Raw genomic sequence first — 19675 nt, forward strand, 5'->3', positions numbered from 1 at the left:
AGCTCCGTGGAGCCCACGGCGGTCTGACGGACGCCACGCTGGTGAGCAGAGGCACATAAACCGCACCGTGCAACCCACAGGCCCCAAAGCCGCATCCGTCCAAGTGAAAGCTTTATTTCCGTTGGGATCCTGCTGTCTGCTTTGCCCGGCCCGCCCCCTCCCGGATGGGATGCTCTAGGTGGCTGGCCCTGCGGCCTCCGGTTCCAGAACAGCCCCAGAAACCGTGGAGGACGCAGCCCAACCTCGGCACAGTCTGGGAGACGATGAAGGGCGACTCGGTGGGAGGGCCTCCCCGACACACAAGGGACTGAATTTAGGGTGTAAGCGAGGCTTTCCGGACTCCAGGACGAGCGTGTCTTCCGGACTGCTGGCTGCTGGCCCTCTGTGCACCCGCTGGGACCCACGGGTCTCGAGTGGAGCCCCGGGCGGGGCGGGGGGGGGGGGGGCGGCTGCCAGGAGCCGTTACTAGCAGCAGGGTCAAGAGGTCAAGTCGGGGTCAAGAGCCGCAGGACCCGTTAAGGACTGCGGCCGGGGAAGGCAAGGGGCTCCTGGCTCAGGGACAGGCGTGGCTGCCGCTCTCCTCGGGCAAGGGAGAGGACCTGTCGCCGGGATATGCTCCCAGGGAGGGCGGGTGAGCCGGCCCCCCGCCCCGGGCCCCCGGCCCCTCCTGGCCCTGCAGTCGATACAGGGCCTCCATATGCCTCCGCTTCTGCTTGGCCCGGTTGATGATCGTCTGGAAGAGCCTGCAGAAGAGGTGGACGGACGGGGGAGAGTCGTCGTTGCCGGGGACGGGGTAGGTGATGAGACACGGGTTGCAGTTGGTGTCCACGACGCCCACGGTGGGGATTTGCATCTTGGCTGCGTCTCTCACAGCCACGTGGGGCTCAAAGACGTTGTTGAGCGTGTGCAGGAAGATGATGAGGTCTGGCAGGCGGACCTTGGGTCCCAAGAGGAGCGGGGCGTTGGTCAGCAGGCCGCCCTTGAAGTAGCGGGTGTGGGCGTATTCGCCGCAGTCCCGGGCCGTGGTCTCGATCAGGTGTGAGAACTGCCTGTTGCGGCCCACAAACAAGATGATGCCCTTGCGATAGGCCACGTGGGCCGTGAAATTCAACGCCAGCCGCAGGTGCGCGGCCGTCTGTTCCAGGTCAATGATGTCCTGGTCCAGGCGACTCCCAAAAATGTACGGCTCCATAAACCTGCCGGAGACCCCACAAAGGCAAGGGTGAGCAAAGTCCACGTGGCCAATTGGGCGCCTTCTGGTCTGAACGCCCACCACCCGCCAGGGCCCTCCGTGGAGGACCCTCTGGGGCAACCATCCCCGGGGACGGCGCAGTCTGCAACCCGCAACCACGACGGCAGTGGGGGCCCCTGTCTGGCGAGTGATGGCCGGGAGGCAGTGGGGGTGGGGATGCCACCGGAAGGAACGCCGCACACACATCTGAACGTGTGAATGCGCCACCGCTGCCTCCCTCGCCAGCCTCCGCCCTGTGCCCCTGAGCACACAGTCCAGCATGGGGGCCAAAGCGGAGTCTGAGAATCAACCCCTGCTCCTCCCCGGGGCTCAGTGGCCCCGTCTGGAAGAGGACGAAACGCGCCAGTGCAAAAAGGGCCTTGGACTCCAAGGATCCCGAGGTAGGAGGGTCCCCGGGCCCCGCAGGCACCACCACACCGGGCCCCCGTGTCTGTCACCTGTGCCGACAGCCTGCTTTGTGCCCCAGGTGCACCCGGGCATCGAAGAGGCTTCTCACGGAAAACAACTCCTTGACATTGAAGAAGTCAGAGTGCTTGAGGGGCTCGTTGAGGATCCTGTCGTTGAGATCTGGGGTGGGGAGGAGAGCGTGCTGTGGCTTGCGGCCCCCCTGCTCCCAACCGGAAGGGAGGCAACATGGCCGGAGAGGGGGAGGGCCGGTAATTCCAGCTGACCAAAGTGCCGGAGGCCACGGGGTCCCTTCCAGGAGATTGGGGCTGCAGCCAGGCTCTGACCCTGGCTTTGCTCCTGGGTAACCCTGGTCAAGTCTATACCCAGAAAGGGGAGGGGCCCAGGCCGGTCCTGGGCGTGCCTTCCAGTCACCAGAGGAAGGTCCCGATCAGGCGTCCAGGGAGGGCTCAGCGGTCCAGAGGGCACCTCCCAAGGGGCCAAGCCACATGGGCCACCATTCGCTCTCCCTCCCCCCGCCCGGGAAGGACAGTGGCCTTAGCCCCATCCTCAGATGAGAGCGCATGATAGGGCAGGGCAGCGAGGCACGAGCTCAGGCCACTGAAAGTGCACGTGCGGGTGCACCCAGCACACGGGGCTGCCGGGGGCAGGAGACGGAGGCAGGCTGCCCCTTCCTTCCCGGGTCCGCACCCCTCCGGGCCTTCACACCTAATGGCAGGGCACTCAGAACTCCTCGTGGCAGACGATTTCAACCCCAAACGGGGGAGGCCAGGCGCGGTCCCCTCAACACCCTAGGCTCGCAGAGGGGCCGACCTTACCGATGCTGCCTTCGGGCTCCCTGACGGCGGGGGTCGCAGCGCTGGCCAGGGTCCTGCCGCTCGGCCGGGCCCGCCCCGGGGTGGCGCTCTGGAGCAGACGCGGCCGCAGCGGCCCGGCGCAGACACCTGGGGAGAGAGCAGGCTGGTGGCGCGCGCGCCCGGCTGCTGTCCCTGCGGGGGCCTGGGTCCCCGCGCGGCGGGCGCTGCGTGACGCGCAGGCCTGGGAGGCGTCGCGCCGCCCCCCGTCCCCACCCCCCGCCCGCACCCCGCGCCCCTGCCCGTGCCCTCCGGCCCGGACCCGTCCCGCCGCGTCCCCGGGGATCCCGCCCGCGCCCTGTGCTCCGCACCCCCCGGAGCCCCCCGCCCGCGCCCCCCGGCCCCCGCGCACGCTCACCCGCGCCGAGCAGGCGGGACACGGACGCGGCGGGCGCCATGGCGCGGAGGGCGGACGCGGCAGGGACGAGCTCTGGGAGCGGCGCTCCTTCCGCCGCCGCCGCCAGCGCCCCGGCCGCAGCGCCGCCTGCCGGCCCGGAGGTGCCTCTGCGCTCCCCGCCGCTCGGCTCGGGGTCCGGCCGCGCAGGCCAGCGACGCGTGAGCCCCGGGCCCGACTTCGGCCCGCCGCCCGCCCGGGCGCCACGGACACGGGAGGATGGAGCGGCCCGGCGGGGTCGGGGCGAGCGCGGGGTGTAGGGAAGCACGGGGTGTAGGGGAACCGGCCCTGTCCCCCCAGTTCGCCCCCTGCACCCCGCATGAGCCGCCGTCCCCGTGGGGGCCCTCCTCACCTCGGGCCAGTCCAACACAACCCGTCGTCTCCCAGGGGGACTCCCGTAAGATTAGGCGCATCTGGAGTCTGCATTTAGAGGCCGGGTACGGGGCGGAGGGGGCTGGGCCTGACGTCCGGGGCCGGGGACACCCAGGCACGCGGTAAAACGGCGTGTGGAGCTGGAAGCGGGCCTTCTGCGGGTGAAGGCCGAGACCTAGGGTCCCCCGGCCAGTAGGGGAGCGGCTGGGAAGGCCGTGGGCGCGGCGCCTTTAAGGCCCGACCGCCCAGTCAGGTGACCCGGCCGTCGCCTGGCAACGGGAAGCCGCGCGGATGCCCGCGCTCTCCCACCGACGCCGCGGTCAGGCTCATGTCCGAGGCGAACCCCCGAGAGTGCGCGGAGGCTGCGGAGCCCCCGGCCCCCGAGGCCCCGGCCCCCGCGCCCCCGAAGAGAACCAGCGACTACTACCGCATAGACGGGGATCTGCCGGTCAGGTTCAACAACCCGGAGTGGTTTCGGGGCTACGGGTGAGGACGGAGTCAGGGGCCACCGGGCACGCGCTGGGGCTGGGTGGCGGCTCCGCTCACTAGGCCCGCACACACGAGTCCGCGGCCTGGCCCCGCGCCCAGCTGTTACCACCAAATGGGCGAGAAAGTCCTCCGAAAGCACAAGCGAGGGGCCTGCAGGCAGTGCAGGAGGGGCCGGGGTGGCGGGGATAAGTCCTACCTCTCCGGGCTGGGAGGCGCCGCCACCGGCACGCCTGAGCTGCTCATGGCTAACCCTGGGCCGTTGGTAGACCCCTGCCCTCCCTCACCTAGTCTCCCCTGCCATCCCGTGGACCGGGGGCTGTTATCCTGTCCCAGGACAGACAACTGGGATGCAGAAAGGTGGTATCTCGCTCAAGCTCTGGAGGCATGAGACAGAGCTGATGTCCGAACCCAGCCACTCAGTTCAACTCAGGGTCAGCATCAGAGACCCTAGGCGTGTTTTCTCTCAGAGACCCCGGAGTGGACGACCCCCAACCCCCCCCCCCCCCAGCGGGGGTGTGGCAGCTGAGCCGCAGCTCCTGACCTCCCTGCCTGTCCAGGAAGTGATGGCAGGTGCCAAGACCCTGCGAGGGTTGCCTTTAGGACTTTGGCCTGCCTTGGGGGAGAGTAAGGGCAGAGGTGAGCAGAGGGGGCGGGGAGGGTGAACCTGCGGGCCAAGGGAGCCCACGCTCACGGCTGCATTGCCAGCCTGGGGTGTTCCCGACAGAGCTCCATCAAGCAGATGTTTTAAGGCCGCGGCTTGGGCAGAATTAGAATAAATGCACGGAAAATAGAGTGTGTTTCTCATCTGCCAGGACCAAGGAGCCTGTCTCCGTGTACAGGACCAGTAACCAAGCTTACGGGAGCAGGGCCCCCACTGTGCACGAGATGCCGGTAAGCGGGAAGCACGCGTATGTGGGGGGCGGGGGGCATCTCCAGGAGGAGGCTGCAACCCTGGATTTCTCAAAAGGGCAACACATGGGGGGGGCTGTCCAGAGGGGCCCAAAGTTCCAACATCACAAAGGGGGAGGGGGCACCTCAAATCTTTTTGACACAGGGCCGGGTAGAAATAACTAAGTGAATTTGGCAACGAAGTGTTTTGAAGATGAGATCAGCGCACGTAGAGTGGCCTTAAGACGTCCCCAAAGGCTGGCTCCTCTTACATAGACACCACCCCCCTCCCCCCCCCCCCCCCCCCCCCCCCGGCACCTTCAGGCATTGAGTTTGGAAGCAAATAAGGGATCGGCAGCCTCCTTTTTGTAATAATGCCTGATGTTAATGAACTCGTGACCTTAAGAGGCAGTGCCAGCGAAAAAGCACAGGTTGCAACGGGACAAGGCACATTGGTGGATCTGGGGATCCGTGTACTTTTGGGCACCCCCCCACCCCCTTTTTGAGGTTGACTCCACAGTCTGGAGGTCTAGAACTGCCTTCTAAAACTCCCCTGAAGTCCCTCCTGGGCCCAGGTGAGGGGTCAGATGCACCAGCGTAAGCATCCCCTGGATACCCAGGACAGTAGGGCCGCCCATTTTGGGGTGACAGTGTGGTTTTTTCCTTCAAAATAGTCATCATTTTAAAAGGTCTGGTTATATCGCTTATTTACGTGTTTTACATGGGGGATAGAGCTCTTGGGAGATTATGTGTCCAGAAAGTTTCCAGAGGGGCGCCTGGGTGGCTCAGTCGGTGAAGTATTCGACTTTGGCTCAGGTCACGACCTCCCGATTCATGGGTTCGAGCCCCGCGTCGGGCTCTGTGTTGACAGCTGGGAGCCTGGAGCCTGCTTTGGATTCTGTGTCTCCCTCTCTCTCTGCCCCTCCCCTGTTCACGCTCTGTCTCTCTCTCAAAAATAAACATTGGAAAAAAATTGAAAAGAAAAATGATACCGCGAGGAAACTGTCCTCTGCGATACTGGAACGGTATCCCGCTGAAGGCGTACAACACGAAAAGTGAACGTTGATGAACGAACGCTGTGGACTTCAGTGACGCGTGGATGTGTGGACGTCGGCTCAGCTGTCAGAAACGTGGCACAGTGACGCTCAGGGCAGCCGTCTGTGCCCTGGGGGGGGGGGGGGGGGGGAGGGGGCCGTGATGGCTATCTGGGAACTCCGCGCTCCACACTCAATTTCTCTGGAGCCCACAGCCTCTGCCCCGAGAAAAGACAGTCTATTAAAAACATGCACGGAAGCCATTTCTCTTTGTCCCCGCTTCCTGCCAAGGAGACACAACAGCCAGCGATCTTGACAGGAGGCTAGCTAAAGAACAGCTCACCTGTCCAGGGTGAGCCATCTGGCAGAGAGCCCCAGGCCCGGGCGCCCCAGGGTCACCCGATGATGCTGTGCTGTTGGACTGATCCCCACCACCCTAGCGCCTGCACACGGGAGCTCGGGCTTGTCTGGGGGTGGTCCTCACCGCACCCTCACCCCACTAAGGCAGTGCCCCCCCGCACCCCTGCACTGGTGGGGCGTGGGCATCAGAAGCGTGTTACAGCTCTACAGGGGATTCACGTACGCGCTCAGGGCTGAAACCCACGCGTGTCGACTTTGGCTCTTCTCTGCAGAAGAGGAAACTGACATTCAGAGAGGTCCAGATGCGTATCTGGTGGCACGGTTGGTCCGAGCAGAACTGGGGTGGCTTGGGGCCAGCAGTGGCCGTGCTACGCCCAGGTGGCCCGTAAGCGGTCCTTCAGTCCGTGCGTAGCGAGCTATTAGTAAGTGTTCCCAGACGTCACCTATAAATTGGGATGGTCTGGGGGCTCCCGGGTGGCTCAGTCGCTGACGCGTCCGACTCTCGATCTCGGCTCAGGTCGCCATCTCCCGGTTCACAGGACGGAGCCTCGAGTCGGGCTCAGCGCTGAGCCTGCTTGGGATTCTTTCCCACTCCCTCGCCTCCTGAGCGTGTACACTCTGTCTCTCAAAATAAATCAATAAAATTATTAAAAAAAAAAAAAGTAAACAGGGACGGCCTGGGCCATTCTGCCCACCCTGACGTCGTCGCTGCTTCCTGGGGGCGGAGACGACATTTTCTTACAAATTCTTGCTCTTCTTCCAGAAATGCCCGATGACCGGCTGCACACCCCATTAATTCTTGTGTCCCCTTGCCACTTCCAGAAGGTATTTTACCCAAATTCGGGCAAGTTTTCCAGACAACTTGCGGCCGGTGGGATGTTCCGGAACAATACTTTCAACGTCTGCGTGGAGAAGAGCGTTGTGACGGGTCCCGACAACTACATCACCTCCTACGACCGCTTCAACTTCCACCCCAGCTACAACGTCAACAGGCCCTCCATCTGCGATTGAGAGGTCAGGGGTCCCCTGACACCAGCAGCAATGACCTGACACATTGCCCCCCGTCTCCCGTAATTTGCCCAATCGTGAAGGTGCAGACTTCACTGCTTTCCCTGACAATGTTTGCTCTTTACATTAGGAAAACATGCGGACGGGGCAGTAACGTCCTATGTGCTCGTTTTACTTCTGAGCTGGGAAGGATGTTAGTGGCTTGACTTTCCATTAAAAAAGTCGCAGCATTCTGAATTCTGGACTCACCTGTAATCAGGGAACAGGACCGTGGGCGTCCTGGGACCCAAGTTTTGGCCTGGCACGAGGAAGGCCTGGGTAACCCCCACCCCCCTCCCCTGTCCCCCGTGTCTTTCTCGGCAGCCGTTTCACACTCCAGACAGATCCCGGAGTGGGTTTCCTGTTCTAAAGCGCCTTGGTGGAAATCGGGAGGGTGGGATGCCCTGCCTGGAGGGAGGACGGGAGCCGTGCGGGGAAGAAGGGCAGGAACACAGCCCCCTGTCCCTGACGCATGCTGGCCGGCGTGGAGTCCCCGGGAACATCCTGCAGCCACCGAGAGGGGCAGGGCCGGGAGGCCAGATCAGTGGAACGGGCCTGGCCAGCGCCTCTCGCGGTTGGAGGGGGTGATGTGTCCGTGGGACTTGTCCCTTTGTGTTCATTTCCAATGTTCAGTAAAACGTTAAGAAAAAACCCGGCAGGCAGGGAATAACGCATTTTCTGGGTGGGGTAGCAATGACAGTGCATGCACGTTGATTTCTCTGCAGTCCTCGATCGATTGAGGTACGAGAGCAGGACGTGTTCATCATGGGAAATCCGGAAGGCACTCGCTCTAGACAGAGGCCACGGTTACGTTCCACGGATGCTATCTCCTTTACAAAAATCGTGGTCCCGTCAGAGTGGGAAGGAATGAAACGCCATGACTGGTTATTTCTTCATTAAAACCTTTTGATTATTAATACACAGAAGTAGACATTTTGGCCACAGGCTTAATGTCCCATTTGGAACGGAAATGGTTTCCAGAGAAAGTCGATATTCTTAATAAAAAGATGCGAAGCTGAGCCTGAAGCCAGGGTCTGTGCGTTATCTTTCTGAGCCACAAAACCAGTGGGCTCTCCAGGCATCAGGCCAAAAATTACTTTCCACGACCCTTCACTAAAAAATACCCAAATCCTGGGGACGCTTCTGTGCTGAGCCTCTGTTGAAATAAACACAAGACAAAGAATGCCTTTTTAACCAAGTTTCTAAACTCCCCGAAAAGAATGAACTCCTCCCTCGGCAGCTATGAAAAGCAGGTTGGGGACTCCGGGGAAGGGCAAAGTTAGCTGGCAAGATAGCCGTTTTTCCTCCTGGTCGGAGCTGGTGAGTGCCACGCTCGGAGAGGCCGCCCCTGCGGCCGGCTGGGGGTGCCAGGGGAGCCGACATCGCCAGACCTGGGCATCCTAACAGGTGCTGGGTGCTTCGACGCGTCACGGCCGATAAACTGCTCTGTCAGAGATGCTAGTGAGGTAAAGCTACACTCTACGTGCATTGTAAGCAGAATGAATGTCTGGGAAGATGGAAACCAGAAATAACTTTGATAGAACATATATGCCCGTCTTCCCGCGAGAGCGGGAGCGTCTCCAGCTCAGGCTCCCGGCGTCCTCGTCCTGGCGCACCCCCGTCTGCTGGCTTGGGTTCTCGGAGGACCTCGACGTCATCACCTGGGGCGAGTCCCAGGCCTGCCCGACGCGGAGCCCGCCTTGGGTGCGTCTGGGGAGGCGTGGCCGCGGGCAGGGGACCCCGCAGCCCTGGCCCCGACGCTGCACACAAGTCTTACGGGGACTCCGGTGCCTATAAACTTCTCTTTTGGCACGTCTTCCACCAGGAATCTTCATGTGTTGAGGGCAGACGCAGAGCGTTTAGGTGGACGGTCTCACGGAAGGCCGCGGGGACGCGCGGGGGCCGGGTGCCCGAATCACGGGAAGGACCCCGTCCCTCCCTGGCCGCAATCCTGACGTCTCTCAAAGTCCTCACTCCGCGTCAGAACAGTTAGGGAAGAGGCCAGCACGGCCTCTCTGTGTTTCCTGACTGTGACGTCAGGAAAGCCTGTCTTGACCCACGAGGAGGCCTGGCCGGGTCGGGCTGTTTCCTTCCACCACGAGACGCGACGCAGAGAACCGGGGCGTCACTAGGCCCCCGCTGCTTGGCTGCCGGGTGGGGTGAAGGGCAGCGGCTTCACGCGCTGAACACGTATTTCCATGCGCATCAGTAACTCTTTGTCTCTCGGTCGCAGTCGGTGAGAACACAGGGTTCCAAACACACAGGAAATGCGTCCACGCTGGGCGGAACGTCTGTCCAGGGCACCGAATGGCAGAAACCCAAAGACTCTGCAAATAACAGACTATTTCCCGCTCCGGGTCCGCCTTCCCTGGAGCGAACCCGGTGGTGGCTTGCAGGGTGGATGTTGGGTCCCTTAAACAGGCCCTGAAATTAGTTCGGAGGGCGGTGGGGGCGGGGAGCAAGGGCACAATACTTTTCATCTTTTTATATGAGCAGAGAAGGCGCTAGAACTTAAACTTAGGGCCCGATTTCCCGAGGCGACTGTGTCTCAGCTCCAGAAACCTGCCGAGAATTCAGATGTTGAGTCATAAAAGGAGGGAGTGAGCCTTGGCTGTAGGAGACCCTCCCTCTCCTGATGGACCTCACGTCTGAACCCCCGGGACCCTCCCTCCCCTCCCTACCTCTCTTCCCACTGTGCCCATTAGGCCTCTCTCCTTCTTTGCATTAAATGAATGAACCTTTGGCCCCAGGCACACAGACCCCTCCTTCCCCTGGAAGCGAGGCTTGATTTGGGAACACACGGTCCCCCTGCCCGCAGAGGTGGGTGCACATTCGGCACCCTGTGCAGCAGCTCCCTGGACACTGCTACTCAGGGCTGTGGCGTCAGGTCCCGCACACTCACCCCACCACGGCCCCCTTCCCAGAGATGGTGCGGGGGGAACCTCTGGCCTGGGCCCCAGCGTGCGCCAGAGTTGACCTAGGGCACAGGGTCCCTGGGAGGGACCAGCCCAAGCAGGCTTGTGCCTGGTGTGTGTCAGAACAAGGCGTGTGTGAACAGCGGTGCCCCACGCAGAATGGGGGTCAGTGTCGCAGAGGCCGCGGGAACCCGGGGGCAGGAAGGAGGCATGCGTGAAGGGTGCCGGGCCTAGAGGAGACAGCAAGCAGCAGGGGCAGGGGGGTACTCAGAGCTAAGTGCACAGGAGGGTCCTCTAGTCACCATCCCGTCCCACAAAGGCCACTCTGGGTAAGACGAGCTGCTTAAGCAGATTTACAAGCAGGGCTGGACTCATTTGCATTAAAAAAAAACCCAGTTCCTATATACAAAACAAGCTGATTTTCGTTTCCAAGTGTTAAAAGCACTTCTTCAAAATTAAATGTAAAGCATGGATCACACGAACTGTTTCTCCGGGGGGGCACCAAAGCGACTTAAGAGCCGGCCACGGGGCTGGCGGACGGACCCCTGCAGGTGTCGGGCGGGCCGGAGGGCGGGCTGCAGGCTGAGGGCCCACGGGTGCTCCCCGGCCTATGGGTGCAGAAGGGGCCGTCGCTAAACCCCAGGGTGCACAAGCCTGTAGAAAATTCACTTGCACGTCTGAATACTAAACTCAGCTGCAAAGCAAACCTTGTCCAGGTCCGTCAGCTGAATGCAACAGTGAGTCGTAAAACTCAGGGCCGCAGACAAAAACGTTTGCCGGACGTTTTGCACGTCAACGTCATGACCGCTGAGCGTCCACCCCACGCGACAGCAGCCCCTCCTGTCTCCCCGGCAGCCTCTGAGCAGGAGGCACGGAAAGCCACACTCTCCCCCCTCCGCAAGGCCTCCCCCCCACTCGCAACAGCGCAGGCAACGGCCCAGGCCCATCGTGCCTCGGGGAGGCGGGCCCTGGGGAAGCCGCCTGGCGCACCTGCTGAGTGCGTGAGTGTGTGAGTGTGTGAGTGTGTGTGAGTGTGAATGAGTGAGTGTGCAGGCACGCCCTGGCGAGGCCCCGGTCCCTGGAGGGTGCTGGGCCTCATCCAGGGCTCTCCAGACGTCTGGGCACAACAAGGAAAGCGGCCCCGGTCTCGTGTGTTCCCGAGCGCCGACGGGGAGGAGGGCACTCTCAGGGGACGTCACCTTCCCAGACCGTGACTGACGACGAGGAATAGTGGCTCCCATACGAAAAGGGCTTTATTGGGCTGTTAGAATCACACAGGAATTGAACAGGGCTGGACGTTAAACAACACAGGCTCGGGTGCCAGTCCGTCCGCCCGCTGGCCGTTGTGCTTTGAAATGTTCTCCTGCGGAGGCGGCGACCGCAGCGCTCAGAGGACTCGCCCTGGCCTCGCGGGACCGGCGGCCTTCAGGTCACAAGAGCTGTCCAGTAGCTTCCCGACGGAAGCCTCCGGGGGCGCTTCTGGGACGCTCAGGGCGGGCGTCCACCGCTGCCTTCCCAGGCACAGCCAGACCCTTCCAGCGGCCACACTGGCGGTCAGGGTCACCTGAGCCCTGGCTGTGACGGCCAAGCCAAGTGGCCGCTAATCTAAGCCTCGCACACAGACCACAGAAAGCGGCAGTTAGGAATGCCCTACAAAACCAAACAACAGCATTTTCCAAAAATACTTTTTACAGCACTTTAAATAATTTACAAAAAGGCTACAAAAACCCTATTTTCCAGGACACATCTGTTAAATAACACCACCGCTCCCGGCGGGCCTACCCGTCTACGGGGCTGCGCAGGGGGCCTTCCCGTTCCGGGCCCAGGCTCGCGAGCAGCGGGCGCACACAGACGCGCTTCCCACAAGGACACAGAGCCAGCACGCGTCCTCAGGGCTGGAGGGCTTTGCCCTTGGCCGCCGGGCCGCCGCCCTCCTCCACGGACGTGTCACTGAGCTCGCTCGAGTCGCTGCCCACGGCCTCCCGGGCCTCGTCCTCTCCACCGACGGCCCTCCGCCTGTACCTCAGGTCCAAACCGTCGTCCTCAGAGCCCGAGTTCCTCCTGGCGTGCAGGGTGCACGCAGCCTGTGACTTCCGGCTGGGCCAGCGTCCGCCTTCCTTCTTCGTGAGCAGGCGCGAGCCTCCGGACACGGGGCTGTGGCCAGCCGGCGTGTCTCTGAAGGCCGAGAAGGACGGGCCCTGCAGGGGCAGACTCAGGGGCGGGCTAAAGACTCCCGCCTGCTTCCCCCCCCAGGAGACACTCTTCCCGAAGTGGAATAACTGTGTGGACAGCAGTGAGGAGAAGCCTGCGAAGGGTAGGCCTTTCTTGGGGTCCTGGCCCTCCGGCCCCTGGTCTCTCTGGCCCCCGAGGCCCCCTCTCCATACGGCCTCTCTGCCCTCTGGGCTCAGCGCCCACGTGCTCTGCAGCCGACTCTGGTGGGCGAAGTCGGCCCACGGGAGGGCGAGGCCGGTCTGGGGGCCCCCCAGGCCGTCCGCTCCCGGCTTGTGAGTCCGCGGGCTCCGGCCCCGTGTGGTCACAGCAAAGGCCGCACCGGGGCTTTCCGTCCGGACGCCAGCTTCGACGTGAGTGGGGCGGCGGGCCAAGAGCACGCTCTCTGGCACCCCCCGGCCCCTCGCGGGCTCTGATCTCTGTGAGTGCAAATGAGTCTCCGACCGGCAGCCGACCCTCTGGCGGACAGGGCCCCGGCCGTGCCGGTGCGCCTGGCCAGGGCCGCAGGGAGGCAGGCCTGCTCCGCCAGGGGGCCGCTCCTCCCGCCTGGAAGGAAGGCCCTCCCCGTGCCCCCAGGGCCACCCCTGCCCCGCTGGCTCTGTGTGCACACACCGGGCTGAAGGGCCGGGGCGGGAGTGGACACCTTCTGGCACGGCAGCTCGGGCCTGGGCATGCTCCGTGTGCCCGGGGCGGCGGGGCCCCCTCCTAGGGCCTCTGAACCGCTCCCGGACTCCTTGGCCTTTTCGGCCAAAAACCTTCTAATCTCCAGCTCGATGCTGTCATCGCTGTCCACAGAGCTGCTGTCATCGGGCGGGGGCCCAGGGCTGGGGCTCGCACCTTGAAGTTCACAGGCTTCTGCGTCACCGCAGAACGAGTTCCCTTCGGACGCTTTTCTCCTTGACTGGAGGACCGGGGGCGCGTCCGCGGTCCCCGTGCCGTCTGCCCGCGTTCTCTCCGTTTCCCTGCAGGAGACGCTCAAAGTTGTTTTCACCTGATTCTCTCTGCTGTCTTTTTTGGGTTTGGAGAGGCAACTCTTCAACAGAGGAGGGCTCTTGTCTTTCCAGTCCTTCTGGCAGCCCCCGAGTTTATACACGCACTGGGTCTCAGTGGTGCTGAACCTGACCTTCCTCTTGCACGCGGCCCTGGGGTCCTTCCACCTCCTCCTGAGCCTGCGCCTGGACCGAAGCAGGTCCTTGATGGCGGTGTCCAGGTCCTCGTCGCTGTCCAGTGAGCTGCTCTTGTCCTCTGAGCTCCCCTTCCCCCCGGTGCTCCTCACCGCGGCCGCCTTCCCGTGGCCGGGCCACCCGCCGCCCCTCGCGTCCGGGCCACCGTGCTGCTCGCCCAGCTCCAGTGGCCTGCAGGAGAGGGGCTGGCCCCTGGTCTCGCCCTCCGTCCTGGGGGCCCGGCCGGGCTGTGCGTTCCCGGGGCCGTGGTCTGCGGCCTGGGCCCCCTCCTGCACCATCTCTCTTGTTTTCTTGGGTGTGGACGGCCGCACAGCGTTGCTGCCTCCCCTGCGTTTCCTTTTGCAGCTCAGCGACAGGCCCAGCGTTTTGGAGACAGGGACCCCGGGGCCAGGCGACGGCGGTGGGCTCTGTGTGGACTGTGGGCGGCTCTCCGTGGTGGCCAGCCAACCCCCCGACTGAGCCTTCAGAGCCAGGAACGTCCGGATCTCCTGCTCGATGCTGTCATTGCTGTCCACGGAGCTGCTGTCCCCGTCGGAGCGGGCAGGCAGGGCTAGGGGGTGGGAGAGCGGGCTGGCAGGCGGGGGGCTCTCGCCGCCCCCCACGGGGGCTGGCAGGATCGTTTTGGAAATGTCCAGGATCGCTTCCGCGCACATCAGCTCGGCGGATGTTTCTGCCCCGCACGGCGGCCGTTCGGCAAGCTCGTCTTCGGCAGCTCTGGGTTCCCTGGGGGGCCTGGAGGGGGGGTCAGGGGCAGGGCCACCTGGGCGGAGGTCCACGGCCTTCGGGGCCGCCGGCTTCTTCCTGCTTGGTGTTTTCCTGTGGGTTTCGGGCAAGGCACTTTTTGTGGAGTGGCTTGTGCCGCGTGGGGGAGGGTCGGGCCCCCTCCCCTCCGCGAAGGGCGCTCTCTGCGGCGCGTCTCCGCTCGCCTCCTTCCTCTTCTCCAGCTGGTACAGCTGGATGGCCTCCTCGATGCCATCGTCACTGCTGGAGCCGGACGCCTCGGGCACCGGGGCCGTGCTCTTGGGTCGCTTCGCCCTCCTTCCGGGGCCCGCGCTCCTCCTGATGGTACCTTTATTCTGGGCCGCTTCCGCAGGCTCCACAGCCGCCTTAGACCTGAGGCCTCGGGGCCGCGTGCTCACCCTCGACAGCCTGGGGGGTTTCCGGAAGAGAAAATCCCTGCAGGCTCCAGTCACACCCGGTGCATGGTGTGCCCTGACCGCCAGCTCTTTGCTGGAGCTAAACGCCGGTCTGGCCGGATTATCGCCGGGGTCTGGTTTTGTGTCCACGGGAACGTCACCTCTTGGGGTCTCGTGTTGTCTCTTCTCGTTCAGAAACTGCTCTATCTCTGCCTGGATGCTCTGCTCGAAGGAGTCATCGCTGCTAACGCTCGCCGGGGAGGCGGAGCCCTGGTCCCGGCCGGCTCGCACGCGGCTGCCAGGGGCGCCCCCTGAGCTGGGTGCCAGCTTCGGGGGACACGGGGCCGTCGGGGCGCTACTCCGGGGAACCTCTGGTCTGCACCGCCTGCCCCCGTCTGCGGCCCCGGACGGCTGGGCGGCCCCGCCCTTGGCCTTTAGGTACTCCTGGATGGCTTCTTCGATGTCCCGGTCCACGGAATCGTCGCTGTCCGAATCCAGCACCAGGGGGCCAAAGGCTGCAGCTTCCTCCTCCCTGGAGGGGGCAAAATCGGCAGCAAGCCCACAGGCGGCAAACGCGGGGTTGGCGGCCAGCCTGGCGTCCCGGCCTCTCTCTGCCCTCTGGCTTCTCTGCAGGGCAAGCTCATTGCTCATGCCCAGAGCGGCCTCGTGGCTCTGCAGCGTGCTAATGACCATCTGCACTCGGGCACTCACCGAAGCCCTCGCAACGCCCTCGTGCGGCTCTGCGAAGCCCCCGGGAAACCTAAAGCCCCCGGGTGTGCCAAAGGCCTCCCATTTCGACTGGAGAGCAACCACAGGAGGGGCGTTCATGAGAAACATTCTAGCAGGCGGGGAGGGACGTGCGGAAAGGCGACTCTTTATTTTTCTGCCCGTTTCACATCCTGGGAGGAAAGAGGGGGGGTCATCGCAACTCTGTTGGCGCACGCGGCCACGGAGAAACGGCACACCAGGCTGGAGTCCAGAGAGGCGGCTCAGAATCCGGTGCCGGGTGAGCCGGGGGCGCGGGGGGGAGGTCACTCATGCTTCCTGGGCCTCGGTCCGCGCAGCTGCAGGGGGAGGCGCGGAAGGACCCGCCCCCGAGCCATGGGCACCGGGCTCACACCGAGGCCCCCCGCAAGCGTCTCTGCCCCGTCCTGCGTTCCTGCTTCGGCCTTCCGTCTTCTCTGCGCGGGAAGCGAGGTGTTATTTGCCGCAAAAGGCTGCCAACAGGTGCCGACGGGATCAGGTGCGCGTATGCGTCTCCGCAGGTTAAAAAGAATGACTGTGTGAAAGTAAGCTCAGGGTGACTTCGCGGATAGTTTCCTTCTCCATGTGGAAAACAAGCCCCTGAAATAAAAAGTTATGTGCCGTGAGCAATGAAAAAACGAATTCCCCAGACAGTCTTTAAAGAGCCACAGAGCCTACAGCCTTTTTGTTTAAAAACTGCCAGGCGGTCTCATGGGCTGATATCATTCTTTGCTAATCGGCAGAGAAGCCGTCCCACACGCTGTCACGCGCCCTTTCTCATCCTGCGTGGTTACTCCGGTTCCCGCATCTCGGACCGAGGGTGGCTGCGTCAGCGGAACCGCTGGGCTGGTCCTGGGAGCGGTTCTGAGGACCTGTTTGCAAAGCACCCTTCCGCTAAAGGTCAGGGACCGCTGCAGAGGGGGATGTGACGGGCACCGTAGAGAGTCGCTTAGAAAATACAAGACACGTCACCTAACTGGTCATTCCTAACCTGTTTTTCTGATCCCTGATTTCTGACCACCCCCCCCCCCCCCCCAATTAGAATGCAAAACATCTGTGATGCAAGACAGCTTTGCAGCATTTACAGCAACAGGGAAACTGAGTTCCACCCCAGGATAGTGCCGGGCACGGCTGTCACCGCCTTTGAACCCCAGTGGACAGACCGGAACCGGCCTGTGTATCTGCTTTGCTTTTAACATGGACCCTTCTCTACCAGGAGCCTCCGTCCCGACGAGCACATCATCTTGTATTTACACACCACAGTCCTTTCCAAGAAAAGCGTGGCCGGCAACCTAGGCACAGACTTGCCCAAACAGGTGCAACTTAACCAGAGGGCACAACAGCTTCAGAAGCAAGCCGTTCACTATCACTGATTCGTGTGTCCCCAAAGCGAAACTATTACGTAAAAGCATTTATTGCAATCACTTGAAATTCTCAAGGCCAGGTTCGGTGGGATAACACAGGAGCCAATGTTTGTAAAGCATTTCAGGGGTTAGGTCTTCCTCCCCTCCCCTCCCCCCTTCCCATTCCTTTACCGACTTTTAAAATAGACTTTTGACTGCCACAGGGTAAAGAAAATCAGAAACGTCTAATTCAGATGCCGAAACTTCAGCTAGTACAGATTTTTTTTTTTTTTTTTTTTTTTTTAGAAAGAGCATTAATTTAAGGGCTTGAAATTGAATTTTGGAAAAACTTAACCCTGAGACCAAAGACAGTTAATCACAGCTAATTCACAACTATCCTGGGCTACAGATCTGGTACCAGAGGAAGTATGTGAAGCTATCTGCCAGTTCTCAGACCCCGGCATCCCACTGCGGCCCCAAATCTCTCACGTAACATCACCCTCCCGGAAGGCTCCCGGGGTCACAGACCGGTGGGGACGACAGGGTGGGGAGAGGGCTCTTTCACTGGCTAGGGGAGTCTGTGCCCACCTTGCAGTGGGGGTTATTCCAGCTGCCTCAGCAAAATGACAGAGATCATGAGATGTTCGCGTCAGCCTCGGGCTCTGAAGAGTCTATATCAAGAATGTTAACTACTTAAGCCGCAATACAATTTTTAAAAGCGGGCGCGGCAACGAACCCAAAGGCACTGGGCTGCAGTGATCTCCATACCACGTAGCATAGCTGGGGGAAGGACAGACACTGGTCTCCCCGTGTTCACCGTGTTCCCGTGGTTGCACGGCTGTAGAGAGCTCAGACTCCCAGTGAGGAGGCTTCTGAACTGTCAAAGCACCTAGTGCGAGAATGAGGTAAAAAACTCACAGGGAATCTCCAGCGACAGCTTGCGTATTTAAAACAATCAACTACATAAGATGAATCATTCGGAAAAACTCCCCAAAACTATACTTGGAGAGAACTGTGAGCCGAAGCTTTGTCAAATAGCCACCCTGTACCCCGAGAGCCCCAAACCAGGCCTGGAGGGTGGCCAGTGGGGCCACCCAGCCCTGCACCCCAAAGCCACGCGGTGCCAAAGCTGGAAGCGCGTTGGGGGGGGGGGCACCCGGGCATCTCAGTGTGGATGCCAGACTCCATGGGGGCGCGGAGGACAGAAGCTGGCTTATCCTCTGAACAGTCTGGCTCCCTGCACCAAATGCCCCCAAGCACATTTCTCGGCTCACCAAAGAGTGGTTCAGCTCCTGTCCTTCCCGCTCAGGTGGCAGCTTCCCCTCGTGGGGGAGGATGGTGAGGGTCAGGGTACCAGGCCCAGAAGGAGGGCCTGGGGGTGGGGGGGGGGCAAGTGGGCGTGGGCCTGCCAGGAGAGGTGGGTCCACAGGGTCGCCACGAGCTCTTCTCCCGCGAAGCTGCCGGGCCACCGCCTGTGTCCGGGGGCGCAGCGGCCGAGACCCTCCCAGCGGGCCCGGCCCCGGGGCGCTCGGCCAGGGGAGCCCGGGCACCTCCCGCGGGGCGGGGCCGGCCTCCGCCCAGGTCTGCGCCGGGGATGCGCTGGCGGCCCGAGGCCCCGCCGAGGCCCCGCGACCCTCCCGGAAGCCGCGGCCGGGCGCGGGGCGCGGGGCGGGGTCGCCTTTCCGCCCGAGGGCCGGGCCCGCGGCCGTGCTCGGGGCGGGGAGCCCGGCCAGGCCGGAAGCGCCCGCCGCGGGGCCTCACCTGCGCGCACCTGGGCCCGCCCGCCGCGCGCCGCCGGCTCCGAGGGCCGCCGGGCCGCCTCGGGGACGCGCTCCCCGACCCAGGCCGGGCGGCAGCCCGGCGCCCGCCCCCCTCCCCACCCCCCCAACCCCCCGGCCCGGCCGCGCTCGCCCCGCCCCGGCCTCGCCGCCCCCCGGCCCGCCGCCCGCGCGCGCGCTCGCGCGCGCGCGCGCCCCGGGGAGCGAGGGAGGAGAGGGGAGGGGAGGGGAGGGGAGGGGAGGGGACTGGAGGGCAGGGCGGGGGAGGCGGCGTGCCCGCGCGGGGCCGGGGGGCGGGCGCGCCGGGGGCGGGGCGGGGCGGGGCGGGCGCGGGCGGCGGCAGCGCCCCCTCCCCGGACCTACCGGCGGCCGCGCTCCGGAAGCCGTGCCCGGTGGCTGGGCATCATGGGAATGGCACGGCCGAGTTCCGGGGGAGGCGCGCGGCCCGCCGGACCCCCGCCCGCTAGCGCGCGCCCACCTGCCGGCCGGCTGCGGGGCGCCCCCACACCCACTCCCGCGCCCCCCGCCCGGCGTCCGGCCGCGCCGCCCGCGCCCCGCCCCGCGCGCCCGGGCTCGCTCCGGCCCGGGGCGCCCCCCGCGCCGGGGAATTCGGGGTGGCTGACGTGTGACCCCCCCCCCCCCCACGCCCGCCCTGCCGGAGGCGGGGCCGGCGCTGGGGGCCGCCCTGTCCCCGGGGTGCCGGCGCGGGGGGCGCGCGCTCCGTAAACGCTGGAAGGTTGGCAGCCGAAGGGGCGGGCCGGAGGCCGGCGCTCGCTGGCTCCTCCGTCCTGACGTCGGTGCCGTGGTGACCGGCTGCAGCGTTGCTAGAAGTTCCTCCACGAGCGTCCATCGTGTCCCTGGCGCCCGGTCCGCGGCGCGGTCCTCGTCGTCTTCCCGCGCGCGACGGTTGAGCCCGACGTCCGGCCGCCCGGCCCCAGGGCCCCCCAGGCTGCCTGCTCCGGGGCCGGCTTCCTCTCCGGGAAAGCTGCCCAGGCCGCCAGCTGCCTGCGCCTTTAGTTTGGGCCGTGGCCTCCTCGCAGTGCGCGCTTACTCCTTCCCCCCAGCTAACAGAGCAGGAGCCCCAGGAGGCTGAGGAGAGGCAGATCCCCCTCCCAGGGAGAAGAGGCAGGTAGGAGCCCACCAGGCACGCGTGGCTCAGTCACTCAGGTCTGGGCGCCTGGGAGTGTGGGCCCTGGGCCTGGCCTCCCGGGTTGGGGTTCTGTGGGGTGGGGTGGGGGGCGGAGTGGACAC

The 19675-nt window shown here is 63.8% G+C and overlaps 3 protein-coding genes across 4 annotated transcripts; 1 reads left to right on the top strand and 2 right to left on the bottom strand.

The window, feature by feature from the left end:
- Positions 1–94: 94 nt before the first annotated feature.
- MRPS2 (mitochondrial ribosomal protein S2) lies at positions 95–3360 on the bottom strand. 2 transcript variants are annotated; one of them, XM_019434985.2, is made up of 4 exons: positions 3258–3360; positions 2476–2601; positions 1690–1819; positions 95–1196 (listed from the first exon to the last, which is right to left on the bottom strand). In XM_019434985.2, the coding sequence occupies exons 1-4, from the start codon at positions 3316–3318 to the stop codon at positions 554–556; spliced, it is 960 nt and encodes a 319-aa protein (XP_019290530.2). In that variant the 5' UTR covers positions 3319–3360; the 3' UTR covers positions 95–553. The 2 variants fall into 2 exon arrangements, with proteins under 2 accessions (XP_019290530.2, XP_019290531.2); XM_019434986.2 differs by lacking the exon at positions 3258–3360 and adding an exon at positions 2870–2967.
- Positions 3361–3590: 230 nt separating this feature from the next.
- PIERCE1 (piercer of microtubule wall 1) lies at positions 3591–8121 on the top strand. Its single transcript, XM_019434989.2, has 3 exons — positions 3591–3763; positions 4579–4657; positions 6871–8121. The coding sequence occupies exons 1-3, from the start codon at positions 3606–3608 to the stop codon at positions 7057–7059; spliced, it is 426 nt and encodes a 141-aa protein (XP_019290534.1). The 5' UTR covers positions 3591–3605; the 3' UTR covers positions 7060–8121.
- A 3117-nt stretch (positions 8122–11238) lies between these two features.
- Positions 11239–18759, bottom strand: PPP1R26 (protein phosphatase 1 regulatory subunit 26). Its single transcript, XM_053908496.1, is given in 3 exon segments — positions 11239–12613; positions 12616–15903; positions 18408–18759. Coding segments are annotated over 2 exon segments (3495 nt in total). The 5' UTR covers positions 15397–15903; positions 18408–18759; the 3' UTR covers positions 11239–11899.
- Between the last annotated feature and the right edge of the window lie 916 nt (positions 18760–19675).

Source organism: Panthera pardus, unplaced genomic scaffold (genome assembly GCF_024362965.1).
Source record: "Panthera pardus isolate Hobbes unplaced genomic scaffold, ASM2436296v1 HiC_scaffold_20, whole genome shotgun sequence".
Classification (NCBI taxonomy): Eukaryota; Metazoa; Chordata; class Mammalia; order Carnivora; family Felidae; genus Panthera; species Panthera pardus.

Bases quoted from the DNA above. Each gene is read 5' to 3' on its own strand.
- MRPS2 (XM_019434985.2), bottom strand. From the start codon at position 3,318: ATGCGCCTAATCTTACGGGAGTCCCCCTGGGAGACGACGGGTTGTGTT. The intron at 2,602-3,257 runs GTGAGGAGGGCC...CTCTCTCCCCAG, and splicing joins TTGTGTTGGACTGGCCCGAG to GTGTCTGCGCCGGGCCGCTG. The intron at 1,197-1,689 runs GTGACAGACACG...GGTCTCCGGCAG, and splicing joins AAAGCAGGCTGTCGGCACAG to GTTTATGGAGCCGTACATTT.
- PIERCE1 (XM_019434989.2), top strand. From the start codon at position 3,606: ATGTCCGAGGCGAACCCCCGAGAGTGCGCGGAGGCTGCGGAGCCCCCG. The intron at 3,764-4,578 runs GTGAGGACGGAG...CTCATCTGCCAG, and splicing joins GAGTGGTTTCGGGGCTACGG to GACCAAGGAGCCTGTCTCCG. The intron at 4,658-6,870 runs GTAAGCGGGAAG...TGCCACTTCCAG, and splicing joins CCACTGTGCACGAGATGCCG to AAGGTATTTTACCCAAATTC.